At 47.8% G+C, this 21,470-nt stretch overlaps 1 protein-coding gene across 4 annotated transcripts in view; it reads left to right on the forward strand.

The window, feature by feature from the left end:
* The window catches only part of PLXNA4 (plexin A4), a 460,966-nt gene that overhangs the window by 348,565 nt on the left and 90,931 nt on the right, over positions 1–21,470 (forward strand). For all 4 annotated transcript variants that reach the window (XM_064442386.1, XM_064442376.1, XM_064442394.1 and 1 more), the window contains 2 exons: positions 1,933–2,047; positions 18,185–18,385. In XM_064442386.1, the coding sequence (XP_064298456.1) occupies positions 1,933–2,047; positions 18,185–18,385 (316 nt within the window). The remainder of the gene's footprint in view (positions 1–1,932; positions 2,048–18,184; positions 18,386–21,470) is intronic.

Consider the following 21,470-nt stretch of genomic DNA (forward strand, 5'->3'; position numbering starts at 1 on the left):
TCATGACCTCAGCAAATGGCCCCCTCATCTTCCTATTAAGCAGTTGTTTGTGGATGGCAGATCCTGCCCACACACACGCACCTCCCACCCTCCTCCATGCTGTCAGTCCCACTGGTAGGAGCCTGCCCCAGACGGTTAGTACGGTCTTGGGCCCTCAGATCTGGAAGGACAGGAGTTGCTGGATCCTATATGATGTGAACTGAGCAGGGAACACCCAGCTGATTCCCTCAAGACCATCTTTTCCATCCATTGATCTCTTTTCCTGCCCTGCACATCATTCCTGTGGGCTTCAGCTGGCATGGAGGACTGCTCAGGAGCTGCCTGCTTTCTTTCTGCAGCTTTCCGGCAGAAAGGTGCTCCTCCAGCAGGTTGATCTGCCCCTGTGCAAGGCTGAGCAGCTCTGTCCCCACCACTGAGCCACCAGAAGTGCCAAAAGCAGACAATTACTGCTGCTCAGCAATTCACAAGGAAAGGCAAACCTTATTTCTGTGTTCCTGCTGCTTTGACAAACAGTGTCAGAAAGCAAGTGTTGGGGGGAGAGTAGGAGAGATGGTGGTGTTAAATATTTATGGCATGTTTTGGTTTCTTACTTGACAAACTATAATACACTATCCATTTTTAATTCGCTGTATCAGAGCAAGCGCTTTGTTACCAATTTGAAGAACAGCTCGCTGTACCAGAGCTGAAAGTGGATTGGAGTTGAGTGAGGTTTCACAGAGACAAGGGTGAGGATGTGCGTCTGCCTGATGGGCTCCGCCAAGCTCCACTGGAGGCAATTTTTCAACTCCTGCCCATTAAAAAGCCGGTGGTACATAAGGGCCAGGAAAATTTCCCCACCAAGTCCCCTCCACATCCTATAGAGCCTGCAGCTGCACAAAGATCTCCAATACTGTGAGTGACCAGGAGCTGCTAGCATCCACAGCTTGTTTTGGGCAGAGAGCTTGTTATGTCTCAGTTTGGTTGCTGGTGAGCAGAGACTGAATGAAATTTAAGGGAAAAAATAAGTATGATATAAGTCTAAGTCAGTGCTGTAACACAGCTGGGAGAGGTGTTTGCAGCTCCTACTCTGCAGGGTCTACGTAGCATAGGAGAGCAAAACCTTTTAAGATGGAGGGAATGGCTCTTCTCTACACCCTGAGCAAGTACCCTCTGAGTCTTTTGGTCTCTGCTGAGACAAAGAAAAGAAGAAGAGAGTTAAGTGTTTGCAGGAGTCACATCTCCCTGGACAGATCTTACACCAATAAACATGTGGGACATGGGGAGAAAATTCCCTCCTTCATCCTTGGCTTTCTGACCTGGGTGCATCCCAGTTTGTGTTTGGCCTCTGTATCATGTGTGAGTGGGAGGATTAGCCAGCTGGGACTGCTGGTGCACAGGGACTCCCCTCCATGGGCACCAGTCCACCCGCCAGTCCCTCCCTTGGCCACCTTCCCACGATGTGTTCGCAGCTCCCAGGGCACTGGTGCAGTTGAGCGTGGAGGCAGCAAGGCTGTAACAGTTTCCACCCATCCTCGGATCTTGTTTATTTTTGTTACACTCGGGATTTTGTTATGGGCAAAAAGGAGAACACCTCATATATGAAGCTGAGAACTTGTTGATACTCTGATTAAAAGTTGTAACAGGGCAACCAAAATACAATGATGATTATTATTAGTCTAGTTACATTGATATGAATGCAATCTAAATTATCTAATTCGTACGAGACACTTGTGACCTCAGTGACAACCACCTCAGGCCATGGCAAGTCCAGCATCATCCTGAGACCTGACGGTGCTGGGTCAGTGCAAAGCCCATGGCCTTCTGCTAGTGATGGCAAAAGCAATGCTTGCTGGGCTATATTTCCCTCTGAGAAACACTATCAGCCTCAAGGTCTGTCCTGTTGGCTGACGGGACCCAGCTGGCCAAGTCACTACTCTTTCTCTCTATTTCCAGGTGTCTGTCATGCGTGGAGAGCCCTTACCGGTGCCACTGGTGCAAGTACCGCCACGTCTGCACTCATGACCCCAGCTCCTGCTCCTTCCAGGAGGGACGAGTCAAGCTGCCCGAGGTAGGCAGGGGCACAGGATATGCATCGCGTAGGTGGGCTGCTAAAGTCTGATATTGTGTTTTCACCTGGGTCAGACCAACAGTCCAGGAAGCCTTCTCCACCTCCATTCCCACCCTCTCCCCCTTCTGCTCACCCTCCAGGAGACCCTCACCTTTCCCTCTGCAGATCGCTCCTCTTCTCTCTGCTCTACCAGACCCCCATGGAGCTGCCCTCTCCTTCCTACGCACTACAGGGAGTGTGTTACCTCCGAAAGGCATTGCAAGCACCGGGCACCAAGAGGCTGGGAGGGATGGGAAACACTGGGCATGCATCTCCTCCAGGAGAGAAGGAAGTTGCCTCTAAGCACATACCCCAGGCTGCTGAGATCTGGGGAGGATTTATGGCCTATGTCCACAGCGTCAAGGGATTTCAGCCGTGCTTTGAGCACTGCTGTGGCTTTGTGGGTTTGGTGCCTAACGGCCAGTGCATCAAAATGCCTCCAGATGAGGCCAGGGAATGCCTCATTGCCAGTCACTGAGCTGAACTGGGCCTTGGGGCTTAATACAGAGCTGGCTGCTGCACTGCAAATGCTGTCTGGCTGATATTGTAACTAACGTGCGCTTGCAGACAAGTGGAGCTCGGGAGAATACAAATGGGAAGCCACTTAATTACTTCCTGGTCAGGAATGGTCTGAAAGCATCCTGGCCTGTCTGGTAAATGCCCTGAGATGGCTTGTTCGCCTGGCCCAAGGGACCACCAGTACCCATTAAGAGATCTGATGCCACTGGGCGCAGAGGCAGGTGCTGAAGACTCTGGAAGCGTGTGTCACATTCCGAGGATGAAATCGCCACAGCTCCCTATTCTACCTGCTGGGTCAGCCCATGCCCCAGTTTGCTGGACCAAATGACACACGTGTAGTGTCCTCAGACTCCTATATCATCCTCCATTCCCTCCCACCCCTTCCTTATATACTGCTTGGGATGTCACGTATGTGCTGGTTGAGGTGTCTTGGAGCAGACATCCTGAACTGCTGTGGCATTGGGACAGGCCTGAAATATTCATGAGCATGGAGGTTGCTAGTTCTTCATCTACCAGGTTTCACAATTTGCTGTAAACCTGCGGGAAATCTTGCTAAGGAGCTGGAGGACTTGACACCCTTTGCTTGGTGGTGAAGTGGTGCAGGAAGGCATCCCAGGGTTCAGCCCTCTGGTAGGCTATCCCAACCAGAGAAGCCCTATCACCTCACATGATGGAGCCTTGGCAGAGTTTGGCCAGTCCTGCTGGCCACAGGTCTCTGTGCATTCCACTTCAGGAACTGGAGGGACCTCAACCTCTTGCTCAGGTGACATTCCCGGGGACACTTTGTCTCAGCTTCCTGCTGTACAATGCCACCACCATTTACGTCCTCTGGTAGACTCCTCTAGTGTGTCTCATGTGCAAAGCACAGGACTTATGTCCCTAGTTCTCACCTCTTCTCTCTTCCAGACCCCTGCCCAAGGTGAAGTGCCCACAAATCAGTGTATCTCCTCCTCCCTCAACCCCTACCACATCCCTGGTGTTTCTGACACTTGGTCCCATCAGAAAGGAGATAATGAGCTCTGTGTCATCCCAATTCCTTAGGGAAGGGACTGGGGATGGCACAGCCCTTGGTCTTTATCTCTGGCATGGTCTTGATCTGCAGAACTGGGGAGGAGGTGGTGGACTCGTCATCCTCTCCAGGTTTGCCCATTTTAGGACACCTTTTTCATTGCCACTTTATCACCTCTCATTGGATTTCATTCTGAAAGGTATCATCTTCAGGCTAAGAGACAGCTCCAGTCTGGGGTCTTTGTCTGTCAGTAGAGATTGTTCTTCCTCTCTTCTGTCCCCTTTAACAGAGGATTTCCTGCTGAGCTGCTGATACTCCCCCTCTGATCTTGCAAAGCTGCTCTGTGCGATTTGCATGGCAGCAGGGAGAGGCACAAACCTGACCTTAGAAGATGGCTATTGATCTACAAGGCAATGATAGCATCATGCGACGCATGTATGTTACATTGGTCATTGCTAATGAGGGCGGCGGACCTCTTGATTTCTGCAGCAAAACCAGCTCTGGGCACAAACCTCTTTCCCATGGGAGACAACATTTGGCAGTCAGCTGCCTAGCTCAGGAGCTGGTTTTTCTGTCTGCTGCATGGAAAAAACACTTCTCAGCACTGGAACAATTGGACAAGGTCTGCAAGGATAATGACCTTGTAAAACACCAAAACTTTCAGAGATAGCTTTCTGCCTGACAGTGTGAGAAACGCCCTGTAGCTTCAGGGTCCTTCTCATCGCTGTGTGTTTGTGGCTCTCAAGGACACTAGGGCTGGGGAAGGATGGCATCACAAGTGCATTCTGACAAACGCAGATTTACATTCTCTCCGTGGCCAGAAAGGTTTTTGTCAAATGGTACTTTGAACAAATGCTGTGTATATCTCACACACTTGTCTTGAGAAGCCATCTTCTTACTGACTCATCTCTCTCACTGAAATTTCCACTGTCTGTTTTTCAGTTTCACCTTTAATTCTTTCCTTTTCTGTCCCGTACCCGTGCCTATTCATTGAGTGGGTTCTTTAAACAATAGAAACTATTTGGTATCTTGAAGCCAAGCCTGGCTCTTCATTGTCCATCCAGCCTTCCACCCACTTCCCAATGACATAACATGACTCAAAAGCTTGACAGGACTGAGGTCCATTTCCAGCCTTCCCAGTGCCATATTCTGTAGTGCTCTAAACATACCATCACCTTGAGTGGGACTATTTTTACTGGCCTTTCATCTCCATCTGCAAGTTCCTTTCCATCCTTTCCTCTACAAACACTTGGACCCCAGGAGGATGAGAACGGGGTGTGTTCACTCCCATCCAGGCATGAGGACCTGCTACATCAGTAAGTCTTGAGGCTGTACTGATGGGAAACTGTACTACCAGCATGGGATGGTTGGACCATCCCATTTGCAGTCCTTCCATGAGTCTGTTGAGCAGATTAACATGGACAGCTTCCAGGATCGTATGGTCTGATTGCACCAAGAGGCTCCTTGCCAAGGAAACAAATATTGGTGTTACTCTGTAATATGGACCAGCGCCAGAAACTCCCTCCCTCTGTAGTCATCATTGCTGGCATGACAAGCCTGCTCCCCTCCCCTACGCGATGGCCTTTACCTTCTCTTTGCTGATACACCCACCTCCAAGTGATTTTTCCCCTCTTTGCCTGTACAGCATCTTGCTGTCATGTGGTCTCAGGCTTCCCACTCTCCATATGGCCTGGGCTGCAAATGGACCGACTGGGCTGGTACCCATCACCCCTGGACCAGCCTGGAGCACTTTTAAGGGAGGCTTGTGCCTTTGTGTACATCCAACTCCATCCTTTCCTTGGCACATTTCACAAGTTTCTGGATTCCCATGAGCTCACCTGCCTTCCTTTCAGCTCTTCGTCATGTACTCTGAGAGGATCCTGGGGTTTTTACTTTTTTTTTTTCCTTGTAGTATGAGTTACTGATTAACGCAGAACATAGGATGAATTTGAGACCAATCCAGTGGGAGAACAGAAAGGTCTTGGCCATGACCCACACTGTCCAGAAGGCACAATGATGTTTCTATCTGTATAGCCTGTGATCTACCATCCAAGGGTGTCTTTGAATTGCACAGTGGATAGCTGTGATCAGCCAGCCACAAGCTGGGGCAGGGCAGCTGTCCTACCTCCTCCTGGCAAAACTAAATCAGAGGTGGAGAAAGGGGAGGAAAGTCATGTCCCTCTCTGTCAACAAGAAGCCACGACTTTTTTACCTGTCCCTTGTCAGGTGCTCAGTGAATCAGCTCTGCCCATAATAGAGCTGAATCAACTAGTCTGGGAGCCTTGGGAAAGCCTGTGCTTGCTCCTGGTGAAGAACTCCAGCATGGTCATAAAGCAAGAGTATTTATGATTATGGCACTGAACTCGATCAAATAGGGTTGACGATGTCTCCAGATGATTTGCGGCAGAAATACTTCACCTTGGTGTATAATTTCCCTTTACAGCAGGTTTTTGAAAGCCAGGTCCACTAGTTTGAAATATACTGAGTGACTTCTTGCTTTATAAAGGGGAGCTGATATTATTGCTGTTGAGGGCAGGAAGGGAAAGAATAAGGAAAGAAAAAGACATTTTAATACTGAAGTGGATTGTTGTTGTTTTTTTCCCCTGAGATCGCTGGCGGCAATAGTGGGGAGAATGAGCCTCAAAGATAGAGCGGAGCAGGCCGAGTTTCTGGTTTTTTTTCTTGGCCATCCTGTGCCTGCTTTTGACATTTGGCATTGACCATAGCTGAAGTCATAGTGCAGACTTAACATTGTGCCACAAAGCACTGCATTGCAGACTAACACTCTGTGAAATCAACCCTTACTTACTTGACACAGTCACCAGGTAAGAGAACTCAGTCATTTACTTCTGTAAACGGGTAAGGCAGTCAACAAGTAGTGGAGGGAAACAATTGATCTAAGCATCTCCAGTGTGATAAGAGCTGCAGAAACAGCACCTGCCTCTCCTGATACCTATTACCCAATACAACTGATTGCATCGTCCATCTTGTCGTTGTACAGACCTGCTGTGATCCAGCAGGGGAGTTTTCTTGTCAGTGTTTCACAGACATCTGTACAAGGCTGGGTAAGCTGGGGTAGCCTACTTGAGTTGATGGGATAAAGGATTAAGTCTTCTTTTGTGCCTTCTTCTTCTCAAAGATGAACACTATCTTTTTCCAGGCCTTGCAAGGATTTTAGCTTTGGGGGGAGGGGGGGAAGAGAGGGGAAAAAAATGGCAAAAGCCAAAAGCAAGCCTAGATAACAAATCTGTTATCTGCTGTGTTTAAAAGATACATAATCATTTAATTACCTTGAAGGAGGTTTTCATCTTTCCCTGTTCAGTCGATTTGTGTGTGTGTGTGTTTTTCTTCCTCCCCCAAACAAGCTTTTTATTAAAAGGGTTTTCATCTGCTGCCTAAAAAGAGAACAGAAGAAAAGATCTTGCACCAAAGTGTTTTATGTCGAGTTGTACGTGCTAATGACAGTAAAGCCCACATAAAAGAAACAACTGCTTCAAATATTAATTTGTCAAAAGCAATAGAAAGCCGTGTGAGCTGCATGCTGGCGAGCAGCTGCTGAGGAGCAGAGCGTTGTTTGCCCAGCACTTGCTCGTGCCTCGTGCCGAAGGAAAAGCTTTACTGGTGGCTTCTGCAGTGAAGCGCGCTGATTTAGCTCTGACTGGCCTCTTTCCCTTCTTGAGGATGGGGTTTTTGGGAAACAGGGAAGAAGGCACGGGAAAAAAGAAGGCAGGGAGTCATAATGACAGCTCAACCTGAACTGGCAGACATCTAAGAGACATTTGGACAATGCCCTAAATAACACACTTTAACTTTTGGTCAGCCCTGAAGTGGTCAGGGAGTTGGACTAGATGATCATTGTAGGTCCCTTCCAACTGAAAATTATTCTATTCTATTCTATTCTATTCTATTCTATTCTATTCTATTCTATTCTATTCTATTCTATTCTATTCTATTCTATTCTATTCTATTCTATTCTATGATAATGCCCATGTCTCCTCATCAAGGACTTTGTCTGTAGTAAACTCAGCAGCGCCCTTCCCCACCCTGCCAGTGCATCTTCATCTGGCTCAGGGAGGGCTTTGCCCCAAGGTCTCAAAAAACACTCGAGTTTTCAGAGCCCCCAAATGTCCTGCTTTCTCCTCTTCACAAGGTGCAGAAGGAAGGGGCGGTGCCCGCCTCCTCCCAAAATGCACCCCAGTGGAAATGTCTGGGTGGCTGCACCGTGGAGGGTGTAGAACCTGCTAGGCCATCAGCATGGTCATCAGGGAGCATGGTCAACTCCTTGCTCCCTTGCGTGGACAAACCTTCTGGTGATGCATCCTCAGCTGTTGCTGTGGCAACTGCTCCGTTTCCCTCCCGCTCCTGTTTCCAGCCGCCCTTAAGCCAGCCAGAGAGGCGGCTGCTGGAAGCACCAGCACAGGCAGGACAGAAAACCCATCTCTGCTCAAATTAATGTATCTCTCATTTCTCAGGGACTCTAATGACAGTTGCAACGAGGCCAATACCAGTGCGCTGAATCCTTCCCTGCTTGTCGATTATCCGCTCACTTATCCTGGCACCTGTCTATCATTAAGGGGAGGGTGTGAGGTGTAGTTTCTATGGCAACTGCAGGCAGCCTGCTGCCTTCGAGTGTTGTGAGCAGGCAGGGGGACCGGCAGGAGAGACAAGGGGATCAGGAGCAGCTCTAGACAGGCAGCTGCTTCGGGCAGCAGCAGCCACCCCATGCAGATAAGATCTGGCGTAGCGATGCATGCATTTCATGGCACCTGCTTTTAGGCAGCATGGGGGGTTGGTGTTTATCATCTATTTAGCTCTTAGAAGTGTTTCCAAGCACGTGTGGTGTTCAGTCTTGTCGGGATCCTGTCCAGGTGGAGGCAAGGGTAATCTGGGAGAAGGCTGTAGCTGATGGTTTGGATGCAGCTGTGGCTCGGGGCTCCTCGTGGTTTGGCATTTCAGGCTGTGGCATTTCAGCCCTCATCCACTGTTATAGCCCTTTCCTAGAAACGGAGAAATGGAATATCATGTAGTGGGTGCATCCTCTTCAAAGGGGGTCCTTCAGATAATAATAAGAGGAAATTAAACACAGAAACTGCAGGCCAGGCAGAAAGCTTTCCCCTTGTTCACAGGGTCCTGTTAGAGCATGAAAACACTGCTCAGAGGTAGGATCAGGTAGTGTGTGGGCCATGGGTTATATATTCAGCAGGTGACAGTTTTATTCTGCGCTCTGAACTGGCCTGCACACATTCACCTTTCTGTGCCCCTGTTTCTCTCACAACCTCTGCTGATTTGGGTAAGCACTTTCTGCTAAGAGGTGCTTGTACCGTACTTAGTACCTGGAGCAGTGATCTCGCAGTGGTGGCTGTTCACAAGAAAAGCATGTACAAGCAAATTAGATAATTTGCTGTTGTTTCCAAGTCATACTGTCTTGCACCGAGGTGAGGGAAAAAATGGAAAGCCTGTGCACGAAGTGATTTCTTCTGTTAATTTTTTGGGTACCTTTTGTCATCTCTGAGCCTTTCTGCCCCACAGTCATCCAGCTGGCAGGGGAAAAGACTGGTAATTTGTTCAGTTTCTGCAGTAACTTTTAGCAGGATTTCTGATTACTATAGCTGAGGATCTGCAGGAAACCTGTCCCGGCACAGGGCAGCTCCATCACGACTCTCCTTGTTGAAACCTCCAACCAAATCACAATGGGAACAGAGAACTGATGAAAAAAGGCCTCCCTGTGAGCAGTTCATGCTACCTTAATACACATCTTGTTTTCTTAGAGCTTAGCTTCTCCAGCCACCAAGTGAGTGACTAATCAAGGACCTGTTCATGTAATTTCTAGGAGCAACTCAAGGAGATTAGTTTGAATGGAGATGTAAGAAGCATCTGACACTCAATACCGTGTTCCTGCTAAATGTTACTCGTAACAGTTGGGCTGTTCATCTTTGTAATGCAAGATTGTTTATCCCACAGGATGAAGTGATCTCAGAATGCAACAGGGTAATATTCCTCTGTCCCTGCCAACACAGCACCCTTGAAATAACATTGGGACGAGCTTATGTTGTTTTGATAACCAGGCTACTGATAGCTTGCAATGCCATTGCAAAGCCTCGAGCGGCTACAGGATTTTATGACTATCTGGGCATCTGTTAGGACTTCTAGGTTCTGTGTAGCACCCTGCAATTTGAAGGAAAGGTAGATGCTCAAGAGGAGACACAATTCCCCATTGAGATTTAGCCTGGGGTGACCTGGCTCTGAAGCTTTTTTCCATTGTAGCATCAGCTGCAATCACTGCTTTGGGACATGTGAGCCTTTGGGACCCAGCCAAGGAGAAACATTTTCAGGATGTTGAAGCTGCAGATAAGAGGTAATGCTGGAATGTGCCTCCTGCCCTGCTTGGGGCATCTCCAGGAGGCTGAGCCCAGACCCTCCTTCCCCGCCTTGTCTTTGCACATGAGTCCATTTGCTTTGGCTTGGATGCTATCTCATGCTGTCATGGATCTCAGTGAGGGGGAGGGTGACAAGAGCCATGAAACCATTGTCCTGACCTTCCCACTGTGGAAGCCAAAGTATTATGACTCTCTGGGCTTCTGTCCTGGTTTCCGAAGGAAGTGGGATAATGTTGACGTGGCCTGTGTGTGCACCTCCGGTCCATCTGTTACTCTGTCTCCTCTGTTGACTTCTGAACCCACTGGCCACTCCTGCCCTAGTTGGGCCAAAGTCTGGAGCCCTCAAAGATCATGGAATCACAGAATCCTAGACTGGTGGGGGCTGGCAGGGACCTCTGGAGCTCACCCCGTCCCACCCCTGCTGGAGCAGGCACCCCCAGAGCAGGGGCACAGGGCCGCGTCCAGGCGGGGGGTGAATGTCTCCAGGGAAGGGACCCCACAGCCTCTCTGGGCAGCCTGTGCCCCTGCTCTGGCACCCGCACAGCAAAGGGGTTTGGCCTCACGTTCGGGGGGAACTTCCCGTGTTCCACCTTGTGCCCGTGGCCCCTTGGCCTGGCGTTGGGCACCGCTGAAAACAGCCCGGCCCCATCCTCCTGACACCCGCCCTTCGGGTATTTATAGGCACTGATGAGATCCCCCTCAGCCTTCTCTTCTCCAGGCTGAACAAGCCCAGGTCTCTCAGCCTTTCCTCCCAAGGGAGATGCTCCAGCCCCTGATCCCCTTGGCAGCTCTGCGCTGGCCTTGCTCCAGCAGTTCCCTGTCCTTCTTGAACTGGGGGGCCCAGAACTGGACACAGCACTCCAAATATGGTCTTAAATACCAAGTTCCTACTAACTTTGTAAAAATGGGCAGCTTTAAAGGAGAAATAGACTTTTGGTCCTTTCTTAGGAAAGAAGAGCTACAGCTTGGGCTCAAACCTTGTTAGACACCAGAAATCCCGATGTGAGAGTGTTGTCATGTGACTCCCTGTCACTTCTGAGGGAGGCTTGGTTGGAGAATGACCCTTACGCATGTCAAACCCATTTGCTTTGGCTTTGCACAATCCAGTATTTCTATGTGTGTTATTCTGCAGGTTTGTCTTACCTAACCAGGGTTTTCCTTTAAAAAATGACAGACTTTTTCCCAGTAAATACTCAGTTATCTTGTCTCTTGCACATACATCACCCTCCCCAATGCACAAATCCATATTTCTAATGATTTTAAATGCAGGCAGCTACTCAGGAAACACCAGAACTGAGACTGCTTGCATGTCTCCAGTTACCCCTCTCCTTTGAGCAGATGTACGTGATGACGCTATCATCTACTATTTTTTTCACTAGCCCACTCTCTTCATCCAGTGATCAGAAGGCTCCTGCTCTCCGGATCATTACTTTTCCTTCTGAGCGTGTGTCAAAGCAGCAAAGGGCTGAAAGAAAGCTAATGTTGTGTCTCTATTTAAAAAGGACAAATGTGATACTTGGATAATTATGGCAGCCTGACCTTGATCCTTGTGCAAAAATGGACCAGCTGAGAAAGGCTCTATTAATAAGGAATTAAAGGAGGGTAAAATCATTAATGTTGATCAGCAGAGATGTGTGGACTGACTTCAGAGGCAGAGTAGTCCTAGGTCAGGATCCAGCTCTCACCAGACCTGGGTCATTTCCCAGCACTGCCTGCATGGCCTTGGGGCAGTGACTTTATCCCTGATCAACAGGATTCAGCAGTGAGCCATGTGAAAGAAGTTTGGTTATCTTCATTTAGCTTCTGCTTTTTGAGTATCCAGTCTCTGGTGATCAGCATCAGGTCACTCTCTAGCCTTCTCAGCCAGGGACCCGACAGGTCTCCCTTCTTCCAGCAGCGGTCTCTGTGCAAGCCACCACTGAGGTAGGTGGCTGCTGGAGTGCACAGAGCTTAAACAGGGACAAATCTCTTCCGCAGCCTGAGCGCCAGCCTCCAGGCCAACCACCTTTTCCCAGGCACCAGAATCACTTGCAATATCTGGTGAAAGAGAGCTGGTATTTGCTCCTGAGTGCATGGAAGACTCTTAAGTAGAAAGGAGCCACCAGAAGTGACAGCGACGCAAGGACTCAATTATTCTTTTGTTGTCTCTGCAGATGTTTACACCTCCCATAAATCCTGTTGCTTTCTTCTCATCAGTTGCCTTTAAGGTTCTGGGCATTTTCTTCATGTATTATTACTTTTTCTGTGCCAATAAATAAGCACACCATCAATCAAACTAACAACATTGTAAACTTAGGAAGTGTAGATAAAATATATGGTGCATTAAAAAATTCTTTGACCGGGTGAGATTTTTTGTAGCTGGTTTGATTGCTGCTGGTGCCGATGTAAATTTGGGGGAAGTATATCCAGAAATTTATGGAGCTTGGAATCCTGCCTACAAAGCATTGACCTGATTCCACTTTATAACCTAATAACGTTCTCCGGCACTGTTCGTGTAAATTTTAAATATAATTTTATGATGCTAAGAATTAGTGGTGTAATAATGTAAGGACATCGTGGACCGTAACTCACCCCTTTCTCTCGTGCACTGGGAATGGGGAGCTCATTGCTGCTTCGTTCTCCAGGTTATCCTGGGGCTGGAAAGTTGTGCCAGAGCTTAAAAGTGATTCATCAAAGGAACCAGCTCATGAGCCCTGGAGCCCGAAGCTCTCTGTCTGCAACAGTACAGGGTAGCTGTTAAACAAGTGTCTGATTTTGCTTGGGTGGTGTCACAGCCCTGACCTAGGGCGACCGTGCTGAGGTGTGAAAGAGAAGTTCAGGCAACATATTCCAGACAGTCCCTGCTGCCTCTCATCTGCCAACTTGCTGTTTTCCTGCTTTTTATCCAGGTGAAATCAGATTCCTCTATTTTTTGTTTGTTTGTTTGTTTGACTGTTTCCCCTCTCCTTTTTCTCCTTTCTTCCCTTTCTTTTCTTTCTCTTCCCCTGTTCTGTTTTGGTTTTAATGTTTTTTAATCTAATCTAACTAACCAAGCATCCAGATGCCGTGATCTCCATATCTTTATAAAGACCAAATCCCTGCCTCTCAAATCTTACCCTCTTGATTTGATTGCAGCACAGAGAGGGAGGGTGAGAAAGCCATAGGGGACACAGGGAAAATGGTACATTGCAGCTCAGCAGAGCATATGAACAAAAGATATATTGTAACTACATAACATGTGAGTAAATAACAATCTGAGTATCATTTCTGTGTGGTCCCAAAAGGCTTGAGTGAGTAAGTTACGATCCCCGCTTAGATTCACTTTGTGATCGTGTTCCTCCCAGGCAAGGTGTCTTGGATAAGGCACAAAGATGGCTGCTGAGTGAGGGGTAATGAAAACAAAGTCTTAAAAAAACCCTCTGAAGCTGAGGATGAAGAAATGGATTTTGATGGCAGGGGAAAAGGGGAACCGGGTGCTTTGAGATGAGTAGTGGAGGAATTGGTGGTGGTGGCTATGTCTGGTCCTGAACGAAGATGGTTCCTACTCTTCTGGGAAAGAAAGGGTGAAAATCCATTGCTGAGAGTTGACTTTGTTGTGCCACACATGCCTGCAATACATTCAGCGATAGGTGAGCTCTAGTTCCCTTCTGTAGAAAGTGGAGATCCACTCAGTGCTACCAGGGAGCGGTATGAAAGAAAAGTAAGAAGGATTCCATCACCTGAATGCTCTGGATGACAAGAGATGCACATGGGAAGAGAACTGGGAGACTGATGTAAGGCAGAGACTGTTGATATGTGGATGGGTCATTGCATTAAACCTTCAGGGATGTTTTGCCTGTTCTCATGTAGGATGCCTGCCGTTCAAAGGAGGTCAGACCCATATTCTTTTGGAAAATGGAAAACACTCTGATGAGACTTGGGCTAATGATCCTGGCTATAAACAGTGACGAGGAGTTAAACTGTACAAAATAAGGTTAGAAGAAAACCCTGCAATATCACAAGACTGTGAAGGGTCCCTACATGTTTCATCCCAAGGAGAGGGTGATAACTTGGAGCATCTGGTCAGTCTCCAGCTTATACAGAAAAAGAGCATGGTGAAATCTTCCTGAAATGTATATGTATGAAGCACCATAAAGGAACCAAACTAATTAGGTCAGGGCCAAAGCCACATAGCCTCAGAGAGGTTTCCTTGCCCTCTTTACCAGAATTCCCGTGATGGCTCTCACTGGGGATTCACTAAGGTACAGCTGTGATGAGGGCCGTAACACATATGTGAGAGAAAAGGAGAGAAAGGGTTCTTATATTTGTAAGACTTCATTATTTTTGCAAGCTACAGCAAAACACATTTGCAGGCATTCTACAAGGAGTTATAAATAAAGAAAATTAAACTACCATCGACCCAATGTGTACAGCCCATTTCATGCAGTGTTTTCACCGCAAAAGCTCTCTGACTTGATAACTGGCAAAATTTGGTGGTTTGAGGTGTGCATCGCTGCTGATACGAGTAATTGGCAAGGGTGGAGGATATAATTTTAAAGAGACTGACTCATTTGAAAGCATTAAGGAATAGAATGAAGCTACACACACAAAATGAATCAACAAGAGTCTGCTTTCAGTTGTGTTGCCCTGGTACAGATTAAACTGGATTTTAGCTCCTCTGGAATCTGAACCAGCTCCCCTTAGAGTTGGAGGAAAGTCTTAATTTATTACATACCAAAGAAAAAAGGGATGGGGTTGTGCCCTTTCTTGGTACCGTTGCTGGCAGTAGATGTTTTATTTTCCCCTACATCATGTGAAAACCATGCTTTTCCAACTTAGGGGATGTCCATTGCAGAGGAAGGGTGAAGAGAAACTGCCTCTGCTGGAAAATGCCCAAGATAACTCTTTTTTAAGGACCTTTCAGCTTAGGTCCTGCTGCAGGGTCTGCTTGGAGCAGGTTGATGTTTTACCCTCAAAAATGCAAACCCGACCAGGCACCCAAAGCTTGACGCAGGCCGCAAAATGAGTACTACGTTTGAATGCGAACCCAGAGCGTCGTCCAAGCTCTGAGGTTTTATGCAGTACATCACCCAATGAAATTGCCTTCCCCCCACCCCCGTTTCAATTAGAAAGAACATTAGGTCAATCAGATAAAGCCACATTGGGAGGATTTCCTCTTTATGGTGCTTGCCTCTTCAATTATCTATAATGAACTTCCTCACAGCACTGCAAAGCTTTTTATATGCAAACGAATCCTGTTTTGGGGCTGCCGCAATCACTGCTTGTTAATGAACTTGAAACAAGTGTTATCAGAAAGGTTACAGCACCAGTGGTGGAGGGGGACGGGATAAAGCTAGACAAGAAAGACCAGCCAGAAGAGCTGGGATTGGCCTGCAGGTAACATAGTGGACTATCTCCAACCCCCATCCTCCAGCCCCCTTTAGAGGCTTTTCTATTTGACAGGCATCAAGCAAAATGCCCACTCTTGGGAAATGGCTGCTCAGCAGCAGATAGAGATTTGCCATCCTCCTGTCCCACTGATTTGCTCTGCCAATGCATCTCTCTCTCAACTCCTATAGCTGGGGAGGAAAAAAAATGAAGAAGATGTTGCCAAGGTCTTTTCTTATGTCAGGAGAGAGAGAGAGGGAGCCAATTCAGAGGCCTCAGGACATGTTGCGCAGGTGAAGGGGAAGATTCAGGAGTTGTTGAAGCCATGCAGTCCCAGATGGTATTTACATATGGTATCTGCTGGTGTGATCAGAACTGGAAACTCTCACTCATGTTTTACTATTGCCTGGACCACCTCCTTCCCCTGCCCTCTGGGTTTTTATAGGCCTAAGTCACCCAGGGTTAAATTATGCCTCCCTTTCTCGTGCTGAGTAGCTACTTAACCCTGCAGCTAGCCTTAACGCTGGTGTGCCTTGATAGAGTAGGACTGTTGGACTCAAGGCTGAAAAGACTTTCTAGACTGTCAAGGCTTGCCCTTTTGTCAAGACAAACAATTCTATGACACTTTAACCATCTAGTTTCAGCATTAGTAGTTCCTTGGGTACATTTCATTATGGGACAGGACAACAGCAAGAGCAGAGAGTGTTGCAACGTGATGTAGTTTCTCAAGCACTCTTTGGGAGTCAGACACAGCCTCTTTCCACACTGGCTGTGTCTTGTGCATGATGGGGCATAAGGCAAATTCCACCGCTCATACGCTCAGCTTCCTGGAGCCTCCTCACATGTGTCTACTTGTTGAAGTGCTGCTCAGCACCAGGATCTCCAAGACTGCAGAGAATCCCAGTGGTAAAGCTCATCATTCCCATGAGGTACCACATGGACTTGCCACCTCCAATCCTTACACCAGCCAGCCAGGATAATGTGATGGCCTATTAAAACTCAGTCCTTGGTGGCACATGTTAAGCTAGGCCTTGTGCCAGGTTGGCGTAGCCATATTGCCACCAGACCCAAGATGGTTCACCTCCATCCAGCTCCAGTGACTGCGTGCTTGGCTGTCCTGCTTCTGCTGTTAGCCTGGGCAAAGCCAACTGAAGTCAATCAGCAGCTGCTAAGTACTTACACCATTAGCATGACCCTCTAAGCGCAGATGAGAAATCAGATTACCCCAAAGGGCTCTTCAGCCTCGCATCCCTTCTGGGACAGACAGACACTCTTTGGGGACTGAGGAAAGCTTCTGGACTTCACTGCAGTAACGTGTTGGGTGATTACTGGATTTTCTTCCTGCCCCTGGCCATGGATTGGCTCACGCCCGCAGTGTGGCGACTGATGGCTCTTGTAATTTTGTTCCTGGTTGGTGTAACTGCAGATGTTACACATCTAATCCACTTCTTTATCTTCCTAGGCTATTTGCTTCGGTAAGATGCTTCTACCATCTGCTCTAACAAGCTCCCAGGCTCTCATAAGCCATAAATTCCAGTTTTGAGCCTTTCAGTCCCTTTCCCTACTTCCCAGCCCTGGATCAGTCGTTTCCCTCCTGCCATCCCTTGCCCACACCTACAGATTAAACTTGCACCTCTTTATGTAAGCTCCTTGTCTCTGCTTGCACTGACTGGACCCAGCTTTAACATTGGGCAGAACACGCTGAAATGGTGTTGGTGTCTAGACTGGACAGGGTGGCTGCACCATGGTGCTCTACAGAGAGCAGGCAGTGTGCCAAATACAGTGCAGAGAATAAAAGGAGGGGGCAGGCTTTGTCTTGGCATCTAGGGGTTGAAAAGACTTAAGAGAGGGGACAGCCAGGCACTCATGAGTGATCAAGACAAGCATGGTCTGTGCATATGGCATACTTACATTTTGTAGCCTGTTGTAGTGTTCTTTTAATGGATCTCATTTTATATCAAACTGCCTTGGATTAGCCAGGGGAAGGCTGCAGTAATTTCCTGAAGAGTTGATAGCCTCCTAGAACACATGAATTGGACAGCTTGCAGTTGTCTGATTGTACTATGATGAAGCAGTGCGTTGTTACTCTAGCTAAAGCTGTGCAAATTAATGAGGCTCTGAATGAAGCCTTCTGCATCGCAACTTTGGGCGCCCAGATCTCTACCATTGCGAGGGACCCACCAAGAGGCACTGAATTAGCGACATCCACCTTGTATTGCTCCTTTTGTGAAACGGTGGCAAGCCTTTCCAAAGGATCCCCACACACTGTGTAACAGTTATTTCTTGGGAGCTGGATTCATCTGTAATAAATATTTTGTCCCCTTCTAAGCCAAAACAAACTCTTTTTTTAACAGCCCATACTGTATTTTACGTGTCTTGCTGGAGCTAGCTGAAGCTGTTCCTTTTGTACAATGGTGCATTGGCTGTTGGGGAGGTGAGGAATTGTGCTCAGATTTTGCTTTATTCACTTCTCGTGTCATGGCACTGTGACGGGGCTAAGTCCCTGGAGGGGACATGATTGCTTTCCCACTACACGATTAATGGAGCAGGTATTAAAAAGCACCAGAGGTAGTTTCCTTGAGTTCTGAAGGTTGAAAGTCTGTAGTGAGAACAAGGGAAATAGGAAAGGATGGTCTGTGAAATAAATCCTTCCTCACCTGTTTAGCTGAGCCTTCCCAGTAATGCTCCTTGAATATCTTTTAATAGGCTGAGGCCCAGGGAGATACAAAGGTTTTGTAATCGGTTGAAGCGAAGCGTAAAGCGGGAAGGTTGAGAAGCATCAGAGGACTCCACCTGGGGCTGGGAAACCCATGGGCTGATCTGACACATTGTCTTCTCTCTCCCTAGGACTGTCCCCAGCTGCTGCAGGCAGAGAAGATCCTGGTGCCGGTGGAAGTGATCAAGCCGATCACGCTGAAGGCCAAGAACCTGCCCCAGCCACAGTCGGGCCAGCGAGGCTATGAGTGCATCTTGAACATCCAGGGCAATGAGCAGCGGGTGCCTGCCTTGAGGTTCAACAGCTCCAGCGTGCAGTGCCAGAACACTTCGGTGAGCAAGCCCTGCGTGCTCGGGAGAGGTGCAGGGGTCAAGGGAGACCAGGAATACCTCCAGCACTGTCCCAATGGGATCTGGGGTTGTGTTGCAGCCATTTTTACCTTATTGTCTACCCAATTCCAGCCACAGTCAAGGAAAGGCTGGTTGGTAGCTTGCAGGCTACTATTTTTGTTACCATAGGAGGGCAACCTCTTTAGTAAGGCCTGTTATGACAGGACAAGGGGGAATGGATTTAAACTAAAGGAGGGGAGATTTAGACTGGATATAAGGAAAAATTTTTTATTATGAGGGTAGCAAACCACTGGCCCAGGTTGCCCAGAGAGGTGGTGGATGCCTCATCCCTGGAAACATCCAAGGTCAGGTTGGATGGGGCCCTGAGAAACCTGATCTAGCAGAAGATGTGCCCGCTCACTGCAGGGGGTTGGACTAGATGACCTTTAAAGGACCCTTCCAACCTAAACCATTCTGTGATTCTCTGATTTTTGCTCTTTACGTTGGTTGGTGTCACCACACAGTAGTTGCTTCTGCCCTTGGATCCCAACATTTGGTCGTGCTGGAGCACCTTAGCCATGACCCATAGGCAATATTATCACCTTAACCTGCCCATATACTCACAATGCCGCATCCTTGTGTGCATTCAGAAGGGTTTCTGAAGGGACAGGTGTTTATGTCAACACTTAGAGTTAGGGTTATTATGTGGGGTTTTGGTGACAGGGGTTATAAAACCCCATATAAACAGTCTGACATGCCACCATGTAATGGGGCCAAAGAAGGGGGACATGCTGAAGGCTTGCGTCCAGCCTTCCTCCCCCCAGTGACTCATGGCATGATCTTTGGTTAGTCCCTTTGACTTTGCCCACTCCCATTCCCCGTCTGAGGTGCAGGGCCGGTAACCCCCCTCCCAGGGAGCCTGTGTGGGTCATGGTGGTGTTGTCACTGCAGCAACACCAGTCTTAGGGTCAAACACTGGCAACTGCCAGGAGCCACACATACGTGCAATGCTGGTCTCCTGGCAATGCTCCTCCAGAGGTTTCTCCATGAGATTCATGTCTCTCAGACACGCATTTGAGTCTTTCCCATTGCTGCTAGTACAAGATGATTTATTAGTCAAAGAGCTAATTACAGGCTTTAGCCACTTCACTGCAGCTCTGCCACTCCGTGCCGGGCAGCACTTGTTAAAATCCGTCACAACATATTCTGCTGCATTAAGCAGTGTGTTGAAGATTACAGGCAGTTCACATATTTCACGATCTGCTGCAAACAAGCAACTTCCCAATGACACTCTTGTGGTTTTTTCCTTTGTCCCTCTCCCTCTTCCTGATTTGAATTACTGGTTAGTGGCCTGTGAGCGTCCAGGTTTGAGGTTTCACATAAGAAGGCATTGTACTTTTTCTTTTAATAATTATTTTCTTTTAAAATAGTGAAAACCTGCAGTGAAAGGGTATTATATGGACCTGGACAGAGTCAATATATCTGTCCAAAACATCTTCGTAGGGAAGACAGCAGCTACCCTTTAGAGTCAGGAATTTTCTGGCACATACAGACATCAGCGTGAAGTATCTCAGAATGATTTTAAGCAGTTAGGATGAGTGGGGGACTGACTGCCTCAGCAGCCCTGGAGAGTTTCTCTCAGCATCCAGGTTTGTCATATCCAATAAATGAGGCTGGTTTTGAGAGGTAATTGCTACTATTCCCATCCTACCTGCATGCTCCAAGAAGGTGCTAGTGCCTAAGACCAGAGAAGCGGAGTTCGATGAATCCCCAGATGCATTTGCTCATGGGATACCTGAGTGCTGTGACAGCGCCATGTTGATTTTAATATTTGTTTTGATGCCAGAACACTCAAGACTTCCCCTGAGCTGCGCAGGCTGGCAGGGCTGAGTCTCAGGGTAATGCCAAGGTGCTCCACAACCTTGTTGCTGTGTGGTCTCTGTAGGACACCTGTTCCATGTTTGGTGGTGGTTCAGGCGGACCTCTCTCTTCTCCAGGCAAAGAGGCTTATTTTGGGATAAACTCAACTCTTTTCTATCCTGTTTTCTGCCTCCTGTCTCCCTCTCCCTTTCCCTCTCCTTTTCCCTTTCCCTTTCCCTCTCCTTCCTTCTCTTTTATTCTCTTTCATTCTCTTTTCTTCCCTTTTCTTTTGAAAGAACCTTGACTCTCTGATTTGAGTTCTTTTTTATTTTTTATTTTCTGAGATATGTTATGTCATTGTTGCTCTGAATTTCCCAGACGCTGAGAGAAAGAGATGTGGAAGGAAGAGCCAGACAAAAGAAAGAAACACTCACAGATACAAAAAGGGAACAGAGAAGTCCCGGGTCTATTTGAGCAGGTGGCAGAGGACACAGACAATAGGGAAGGAGTGCTGTAGATATGTCTTCATCATGATTATTTCCTTTCCTGCCAGAATTAGCATTCACTCTGGAGCCACTGCGATACAATGAGCCTCTGCTCTGAGAGTCACCTGGCTTTAGAAACAGCCGTATGAGCTTGTTTGCAAATTGAATCAGCCCCCTTCGATGGAGCTTTTTACTCAGCAGAGTTGCTGGATGAGACACTGAATGTAGCACCTGCATTGCAGGCTTGGAGAAGGTCCAAAGGAGGGTGGGAGGATGTGTTGTGATGGTGTGTCCCTGAAGGGATTCTATCCTGCCAGCAGATCTTTCTGATGATGCTGCACACTAGACTATGCAACCTTTCTTGGCTTGTTTTCCTTCATAAGCCTCAAGAACTACCCCCTGCCATCAAACACTAGGCACCGACAAGTTCAAATGCAGCTCTTGCAGAATAACTTCCCCAAAATGTGGGAGTTTTCCTGCTTTCACACAGGATAGGATCAGGAAAAAGCCTTAACTCTTGCTCTCCACTGCCTGGTCCCTCAGGATTTATACCAGGGTAGCTGAGATCAGAACCATCTTAAGCAGGCACTTTTCTAAGTGGCTCCAACTTCAGTTAAGAGATGTTATAAGGACACCCAGGTGGCACGAGTCTATCTGATGGTCTGTCAGTAATGACATATCCAGTGCTGATGGTGCCTAGGTTCTCAGTCCAGTCAATAGCCAGCTCTGCCTCTCCCCTTGTC

Source organism: Phalacrocorax carbo, chromosome 1, assembly GCF_963921805.1.
Source record: "Phalacrocorax carbo chromosome 1, bPhaCar2.1, whole genome shotgun sequence".
In the NCBI taxonomy this organism is placed as follows: domain Eukaryota; kingdom Metazoa; phylum Chordata; class Aves; order Suliformes; family Phalacrocoracidae; genus Phalacrocorax; species Phalacrocorax carbo.